Source organism: Phoenix dactylifera, chromosome 6 (assembly GCF_051530095.1).
Source record: "Phoenix dactylifera cultivar Ajwa chromosome 6, Ajwa_hap1_PhDact_Kaust_v1.1, whole genome shotgun sequence".
Classification (NCBI taxonomy): domain Eukaryota; kingdom Viridiplantae; phylum Streptophyta; class Magnoliopsida; order Arecales; family Arecaceae; genus Phoenix; species Phoenix dactylifera.
In genome coordinates, this window is record NC_143195.1 from 5,227,480 (window position 1) to 5,236,890 (window position 9,411).

Below are 9,411 nucleotides of genomic sequence, written 5' to 3' on the forward strand. Positions count from 1 at the left end.
GGTCTGTTATAAAGGCAGTTTTCTCCTCGTCCTGTGGAGCCATCATTATCTGGTTGTAGCCGGAGAAGGCGTCCATGAAAGACAGCAGCTGATACCCGGAAGTCGCGTCGACCAGTTGGTCTATCCGCGGAAGCGGAAAGCTATCCTTGGGGCATGCCTTGTTCAGGTCGGTGTAGTCGACGCACATCCTCCACTTTCCGCTCGCCTTCCGGACAAGTACGACATTTGCCAGCCATTCGGGGTAGCTGACCTCCCTTATGAATCCTGCCTCCAAGAGCTTGTCTACCTCCTGGTCGACCACTCGGATCCGATCCGGGGCACAGTGTCTCTTCTTCTGCTTTACTGGTCGGTGGGTTGGGTCGACGTTGAGGGCGTGAGAAATGACCTCCGGGTCGATCCCAGGTACATCGGTCGCCGACCAGGCAAATACATCGGCGTTGGCTCGGAGGAATTCCACCAACCGAGCCCGAGCTCCCGGGTCGAGATTGGTGCCGACCCGGACCGTCCGGTCCGGGCGACCTTCCTCGAGGGGAACTTCGATCACACCTTCGGCCGGCTCCCCGTGCCGCAAGGCCACCTCGTCTCTGGCGTCGAGGGACTCGACGCTTAAGGCTTCTACGGGCTTCTTCCCTTTGAGAGTTGCTAGGAAACATTGCCTTGCGGTCGGTTGGTCACCTCGGACCTCTCCAATCCCGGCCGCCGTGGGGAACCGCATGAGCAAGTGGTACGTAGAGACCACCGCGCGAAGGGCGTTCAGTCCGGGTCGTCCGAGGATAGCGTTGTAGGCCGAGGGAACACGGACGACCAAGAACCCGAGCCGCACCGTGGCTTCTGCGGGTGCAACGCCCGCAGTCACAGGCAGCTCAACGACACCTTCGGCCGAGACAGCGTCACCAGTGAATCCTATGAGGGGGGTGGATGTTTTGTGCAACAATTGTCTGGACAAGCTCATCTTTTAGAAGGCCTCGTAAAACAAAATATCAGCTGAGCTTCCACTATCCACAAGAACACGCCTTACATCATAGTTTGCCATAGTGAGGGAGATCACCATGGCGTCATCGTGGGGGGTCTGAACCCCCTTTACATCTTCATCACAAAAAGTGATTACATTACCGACCCTCTGCCTCTTTGCGACGGCTGCCCCTGATGCTTCAGTCGAGCCCCCTGCGTTCCTCTCGGGCCGGGGGCAGCCCCCAGTGATAGTATGGATCACGCCCGCGACGGGTCGATTCTGCTCCCGAGGCTCCGGAGGGGCCGGGTCGGCCGGACGCGAGTTTGCGGGGGGACGTCGGTCGTTCACATATCGACCGAGACGCCCTCGGCGGATGAGAGCCTCGATCTCGTCCCGAAGCTGGAAGCAGTCTTCGGTGTCGTGGCCGTGGTCCCGATGGTACTCACAGTACGCCCGAGAGGGCCTCCTCCCAGGGATCTTCTTCATCTGTCTCGGAACCGGGAGGTCCTCCCGCCCCTTGATTTCCATGAGGATCTGGGCCCGGGGAGTCAGGAGAGGAGTGTACCGGTTGAAACGTCGGGGCGGAGAACGAGGGCGTAGGGCGCCGTGGTTCCTCGCCGGCGACAGGCTTCTGCGCCGACGTTGAGGCGTCGGGCTCCTCCTCTGGCGTGCCTCTTTTCGCCTTTTCTTTCCGAGCTTTGGAGGGATCTCGGCGGCCTCCTTGCTCCGGTGGGCGGCCGCCTCCTCGGCGTCCGCATACTGGTTCGCCCGGGACAACAGCTCCGGGAAGCTCCGCGGCAGGCGTTTGTCCAGGGAGAAGGTGAGTCTGCCCTTTCGGAAGCCACGCTTCAGGGCTGAAAGAGCCACTTCCTGGCTCAGGTTCCGGACTTCCAGCGTAGCCTTGTTGAAGCGGGTAAGATAATTCCGCAAGCTTTCTCCCTCATTTTGCCGGACATCAAAGAGGGAGTCGGAGACCAGTCGCCGCCGGCTACTGACGGCGAAATGGGTGATGAAGAGGCGAGTAAACTGGTCGAAGGACTGGATCGAGTTAGCCTCCAAGCCGGCGAACCACGCCCTTGCCGGGCCACGGAGGGTCGCCGGGAAGGCCTTGCAGAGGAGAGGATCTGATGCTCCGTGGAGGAGCATAAGGGTCCTGAAACTCTCGACGTGATCCCGCGGGTCCGCCGCCCCGTCATAGGGCTCGATCGCCGGCATTTTAAACCCCGGCGGATTCGGGGTCCGCAGGATCCTCGAGGCAAGCGCCGGCTGGGAGGAGATCTCCAAGTCGGCGAAGGGATCTTTGGAGTGGCCCTTCAGGACCTGGAGTTGTCGGTGGAGATCGTCCACCCGCCGGTCCAGGGAGCGCGACCGATGGGTGGGAGACAAGGAGCACCGAGAGGGGGACCGACTGGAGCGCGGGTTCCTTGAGGACTGGGGGGTCTGGGAACGCGCCCGGGCCCGCCTCTCGTACCCCGCGCAGCTCCGATGGGAAGGTCCCGGCAGAATGGACCGTGCTCGAGAATCTTCCTCGCGCCGGCGCTCCTTCCCATGGGAGAGGAAGGAGCGCGGGTTGAGGAGGACAGGTGAGCGCTCAGGGAGCAGCGGCTCCTGGGCCCGCTGCGGCGCCCGAGACATCACACCCTGCAGATTCTGCACTGCCTCCGCGAGGGTGCGAACCTGCTGGGCTAACTGGTCGAACTGAGCGGCTTCGACCATCTGAATGGGGGGTGGAACGGTGGAGTGTTGCTGAGAATGTGTTGGAGACGCAGCGGCCTCCCGGCCGGAGGCGCGAGAGGCCCCGCGACCGGAGGCATTGGAAGCTCCACGACCACCTCGCCGTGCCATTACGATCGCTCTGAGATTCGGGCCCTTCCTCTAGCGCCAACTGTTGCTGGTGGTCCAAACCGAGAACGATTGGCACAGCGGTGTGAACGGGGTTCCGTTTGGGTTGCCTTGGTTGGTGTTGATTGCGCTCCACTTTCCACCGGGAAACCTGCAAGCAAGCCTCGCACCACCACTGGGGTAGTGGGGGCCCTCCGACGATCAAGTCAGAGGAGATTGGAGGAGAAGGAGAGATAATAGTAGCAAGTAAGAGAATGCACTGGAAGTTCTTGCTTACCCCCCCTTCTCCCCCCAGCAGCATATATACCAGGCTGGGGGGTCCTTCTGGGGGGTTGGTCATCGTGTGGCACGATGGAGTTGCCACTAACATGGCCGTTACAGGGCGTCGTGGGGCAGCGCTGGGTACGGCCATGACAGGGCGTAGTGGAGCTCCGCTTTGTACGGCTGTTACAGGAGATCGTGGAGCAGCGCCGGATACGACCGTTGCAGGGAGTAGTGGAGCAGAGGGTCGCGGCGTGCTTCAGGGGAACAGCCTGTCGTTGTCGAGAGATTGCCGACTCGGGGTCGGACTGCTGGATCAAGGGGCAGCCGACTCGGGGTCGGGCTGCGAAGCCGAAGATATCCGACTCGGGGTCGGACTGCTGGATCAAGGGGCAGCCGACTCGGGGTCGGGCTGCGAAGCCGAAGATATCCGACTCGGGGTCGGGTTACTGGATCAAGGGGCAGCTGTAGTCTTCTTGGGCGCGCGTGCCGGTCACGTGGGGCGTGGTGGCTGAGTTCCCCCGTAACAATAATAAATTTCAAAAGAAAATTATGTATTATTGTTGATTTATTTTTTAATTATTATTTTGTATTTTAATTAAATATTTGGCATGCTTTGGCCCCACTCTAGGTTATTATGTTGTTTACTGGGCTAGTATAGCTCATTACCATATTTTTCTATTTTTGAGATCCATATGCATAAACGCATGATCGCTCGGGCCTTGGGAAGTGCGTTAGATTTTTAAAGATTGTTTTTCAGTTATTGGTATTTTGAATAGACTAACTAGAGTATTTAATTTGATTTATGTTATTAGTTAGCACATATTACATTGGAACTTTGTAAGATTGCTTTGAATAAATTAATGATTAAATAAAATTTTATGATTCATTATTGCTTTGATATAATCTTTAGCCTTGCACGCCTGTATGGTCCACCGTACAAGCATGCAATGTTTGTTGCGCTCTGAGTTCGGGGCATGACAGAAAAGCCATTAGTCATGTAATAATTGGAGTAAAGACTGTTAAAGGAACCAAGCAGCTGAGGTTGGATCCAACTATTTATGATGCTTTAATTAAGGAAAAGGTTGTTGTAGGTGATGTTGTTTACATAGAAGCAAATAGTGGTGCAGTGAACAGAGGAGGTAGATGTGAGGCTTTTGCTACAGAATATGATCTTGAATCTGGCTTCTGATGGTTCATTTCCAAGTTGGGTCGTGTGGGTGGAGCTGCCTCACTCAACTTAGCATGGTGGATTGTGGTACTTGGGTAGCTTATAACTAGAAGATCCAAGGTTCCATCCATGTTTTATAACATTTAGGTTTGATTATACTTTTGGTCCTCCAAATTTATAGGTTTTAATAAATTCTTAAACTTTTAAAAGTTCAAATTTGGTCTGTAGTTTTTCTCAACTATTTTATTATGGTCCTTCCCTTGGATTCTGGCTACTTTCCCTTATTAGAAGTCCCTATTGGCATTAATAGTGTAAAAACCCAGAAAAAAAAAGAAGAGGTTAACGGGCCGGCCCGAAAAGACCGGACCCGTATCCCTCTTATGATCGTGCCCTAGGCACGATCGTGGAGGAAGCCATTTTGAGGGAGGGGCGGCGGCGTTGGAGCGGAGGTCGCCGGAGGAGACCGGATGCCGGAGAGGAGGCCAAGCGCCGAGATCCGGTCGGCCGCGGAGGAAGTTCCTTCGGTGAAGATCCTCCACAAATCGGGTGAAGAAGCGTGGATCCGAGGGGAGTTGCTCACGGTTCCTCCTCCGATTTCTCGCCGGAAGGATCGTCGGAACGCCCCGCCGGACCGAGGTAATCCTTCCTTTGTGTTTTATTTTCTGAATTTTGGGTGGCATGGGTAAAGTGTTGGTCGGTGAATCATCGGAGAAGAGCCCGAAACAGGGTACCCCTGTTTCGGCCTCTTCTTTCCAATTTTTGGCTGCCACCGGCCACCGGGATGGCCGAGATGCATGGCGGTGGGGCTGGTCGAGTTCGTGTGAAGATCGGAGATGATTTCTAGGGCTGTGTATGTGATGAGGAAGGGTGGATCCGAGGTTTTCTTCCTCGGGATTCCATCCTCTCCTCTTCCCCTCATCGGATGGCCACCGGCGGCGACGACGACGGCGGTCGTGGGCCACCGTGGCTGCTATCGGGTGGGGGGGGGGGGAGCTGAGCCACCATCACGGTGGCTGTGAGGATGCTTGCCTTCTGTCAATGATGCAGGAAAGGGGGAGAGGACCCTTTCGGTTCTAAGGGAAGGAGAAGAAGAGGGATCTTCTCTCCTCTCTTTCTTTCGCCGGCCACTGCAGCAGAGGCGGCCGACGATGGTTCGGCCAGTGGTGGCCGAGGGTCAGGAGGGTGGTGGCCGAGGGTTTGGTAGGTGGCGGCTGCTGCCCTTGGACCAAGAAATGGGGAAGGAGAGGGCACAGCCACCACGGTTGTTGCCCTTGGATCAAAAAGATTTGAGGGAGGGAGATGTACTCCCAACCATGAAGAGAGAGGAATTATCCATTCTTTTGGTCTCTTCAACGGGACCGATCATCGTCGCGGCGTGGCTGCGGCCACGGCTGGCGACGACGTAGGCTGGTGGTACGGAGTGGGAGTCGGGCCACCCCGACTGCCCTAGATCTGGAGGGATTGAGATGTTTGGAAACTTGGTGATGGACCCCATGGTAGATGTGAATTATGATTTAGAATATTTAAATATTAAATAATTTAGTTGTGATTTATAATTGATATTGTAGAGAAAGAGTCAGCGGTGCCAGGAGATTTTGATCAGGGGACTCAGCACCCCAGCGCGTAGGTTGTGATTCGGATCCGTGTTTGAGTCAGTCTACAATCTCTGTAAGAATCTCTACATCTGAGCACTTCTATACATATATTTGATTTATCGTTGGATTTATTTCATAATTATGTTGTTATTGTTTTATGAGTTGATGTGATATCTATGAGGCGAATTTATATCAACATATTTTCATAATTATGTTGTTATTGTTTTATGAGCTGATACGAAACCTTTGAGGCGTGCATTGTGTTTATAATGAAAATATTGAGATAAATTCATTTGGAAAGAAATAACATATTTTTGAGAATTTATGAAAATATGTGATGTGATGAAATTGTGATTAAACATGTAAAACTAGACATGTATGCGTGGGATAGCCTCCACGGGCTTACGCGTGGGATAACCTCTACGAGCTTATGCGTAGGATAGCCTCCACGGGCTTACGCGTGGGATAGCCTCCACGGGCTTACGCGTAGGATAGCCTCCACGGGCTTACGCGTGGGATAGCCTCTACGAGCTTTTGCGTAGCATAGCCTCCACGGGCTTACGCGTGGGATAGCTGCCACGAGCTTATGCGTGGGATTTGTGCAGTCTTGGACTGGGTCATGAACTTGGTTAGTCCAACGCCAGAAGTAAAAAGTCTGAAGACTTGGGAATCATGGTATTACGTGAATGAATCACGAAATGTGAAAAAGGGATTTATGTATACAAAATGGTTTGTGTATATATTTGTTATTTGTTGAGCCTTTTGAAATGATGAAATGACATATATTTGATGCATTGATTATTTTATGATTTTTACTGTGTGTGGCTGTTGGGATTCTTACTGGGCTGGAAAAGCTCATACTACATTTACTTTCTTTTTCAGAGGCACTGGATTTGTAGAGACCATTGGGTGGGACGAGAAATAAGATCAGCATGGAGTCTGATTGCTGGATAGATAGGAGTTAATCTATCTTTTATTTATGGACATTTGAAATTATGTAATAAATCAGTACATTTTAGTTGGATTTGATGGAATTACATTAATCTTTGATTTTGGCATATATGTGAATATTGTACCTTTTAGGCCTTGCATGATCTTTAGGGCACTGCTCTAGGGCTCATGCGGCCGGTCACGTGCCGGACCTGGGTGATGGGTTCGGGGCGTGACAAATAGGTGATTACGTAACTGATTATATGGCGGAAACTAGTTAGATAGATGATTATGTGGCTGATTGGATGTGGCATATGGATAATGATATGGCATATGGATGATGATGTGGCACATCCTGTAAAATTTTTTATCTAAAAGTGTTTAATTACTGAGTGCCACATCATCATCGATACGTCACATCATCACTCATGTACTATAAATTATATTTTTGGTCCTTCAAGTTTCAAAAATTTTCTTATATGGTTCTTATAGTTTAAAAATCAAATGTAAAACTAATATAACGAGGATAGTTAACACTAATATAATTAGTAATATATATATATATATTAATAATATATTATTATATTGTTGATTTTACTTTATCTTCAATCATATTCTTAACCTTATCTTTCTTTTCCTCCTACCTTCCACCAGAATAGATATAAATACACGCAAGGCAAAAAAAAAAATCTACACCATCATGACCCGTATATAATACCCTATCATATGTTATTCATCTAACCTTCCATTCCATCTTCTAATCTCATTCTTCCTAAAATGCAAACAAAGAGAGTCCGAATCGAACCCATGAAGAACGAAAAGTGAAGGAGGATTAAAAAAAGAAAGAAAATAATTTTTATTTTTAATTCATTTGTTCTCTTGGCTTCCTCGTTCTACTCCAGCCGGAGAAAACATCTGAGATCTTTAGTCACATAGCCCATGATTGCCGACCCATCCTTCTTCAAAGAGAAACTCGGCAGCGATGGTGAGCTTGGCCGTGTACTTCTCTGCCATCACCACTACGGCCATGGTGGCGGTCTTCAGATCTCTAAACTTGATCTGCTTTGGGACCATCTTCGGGTCTAGCCCCAGCCACCGTGTTTTAAATATTGTCAGCATCTCTAGCTTTTTAAATGCATCTAGTGACTTGCCCCACTTTAGAATCATCTCTTGCCCTACCACTAGGTCGGAAAGGCTACATTAAACCACACTTGAAAATCAAGGAATCTAATTAAAAATTTTTAAAACTATAAAGATCGTATAAATATATTTGTAAAACTTAGAAGATCAAAAATATAATTTATGCTGTATAGGTGATGATGTGGCACTCGATGACAAAATATTTTTTGGGTAGAAAATTTCGCAGCATATACCGCATCATCACCCATATGCCGCATCATCAAAATAAATTTTTTTATTTACTATGCTATATCATCATTTTTATGCTATATCATCACCAATTGGCTACATAATCACCTACTTAAAAAATTTTTGTCATATAATATACCACGTAATTATTGGTACATGCCATCAGATCTTCTAGTAAAAGAAAGTGGCCAGAAAAAAGACGGCATTGGTGAGCGGGTGTGAGCGGGTGCTTTAATCTTCATGCGATCGTAAGCGGTCGTTCGGGGATTTCTTCAAATAGGGGTTGTGCGGGAGAGATGGCGGAGTCGAAGGTGGGGAGGAAGATTGTGTCGGAGGGAGGCCCACCTGAGGATCCCAAACTAAACTATGAGGAGGCAGGGGGGAAGGGGCCGTCGTGGTCGGAGGTGGGAAGAGGAGCTCCGGTGCGGCCGCACTGGACAAACCACCATATCTCTGCTTGTGAGTTGGAGGCGATGCAAAGACGATATGGTGATGTGCTGGAGGTTGAGGAGGATAAGCTGGAGGAGACGAGGAAGCTTTGGAAGGACTCGGCGGTGCTGATTCGGAGTTTGGAAAGGGTAGTCCTGGCTGAATGGGTGGCAAAGGAACTCAAGCGGGTAATGAAGCTTGCTGATCTCCCCGAAATTTTTCCACTGTTGGAAGGATTTTGTGTGGCCCGCTTCTTCTACGAGGAGCATCGGGAGATGGCGCTGATATGGGGGCCGTGGATGGTGGCAGGGCAATTACATGCCATGAAGCGGTAGATGCCCAATTTCACCCCCGGCTCCGGTGGTCTCAGCATGGTGGTTGTCTGGCTACGAATGCCCGGGCTACCACTGGATTACTGGGAGAAATCTATTATCCTTCAGATGGCGGCGAAGGCCGGCATGCCACTAGCGGTGGATGAGGCGATGAAGAAGGGTAAGAAGTCGGGTTTTGCAAGGGTAAAGATTGAGGTGGACCTAAAAAATCCACTGAGAGGAGGAACATATGTGAAGGGAAAGGCACAGTGGTTGAAGGAGAGGTTTTGGCAAGTGTTTATCTATGAGAACCTGCCAAATCCTTGTTGCAGATGCGGCAGAGTGGATCATGAAGAAGCCCACTGTACCTTCACCTCCGTGACCGAGCCGGCCGATGTTTCGGGGGATAGGCGTGGTAAGGCAATGATGGAGGAGATGTACTTGGTTGCAGAGTCCTCTACACATGGCGGGGAAAAAGGGAACGACCAACCGGAGAACCAGGGGTATGGGCCGTGGATGGTCACCCACTTAGGGATAACTTGGAAATATTGA

General features: G+C 50.6%; 1 protein-coding gene across 1 annotated transcript; it reads left to right on the plus strand.

Annotated features, from left to right (window-relative positions):
• The first annotated feature begins 8,883 nt into the window (after positions 1-8,883).
• LOC120110759 (uncharacterized) lies at positions 8,884-9,411 on the plus strand. The gene has a single exon (XM_039126313.3). It carries the CDS (start codon positions 8,884-8,886, stop codon positions 9,409-9,411), a length of 528 nt encoding a protein of 175 aa, XP_038982241.3.

Bases quoted from the DNA above. Each gene is read 5' to 3' on its own strand.
- LOC120110759 (XM_039126313.3), top strand. From the start codon at position 8,884: ATGCCCAATTTCACCCCCGGCTCCGGTGGTCTCAGCATGGTGGTTGTC.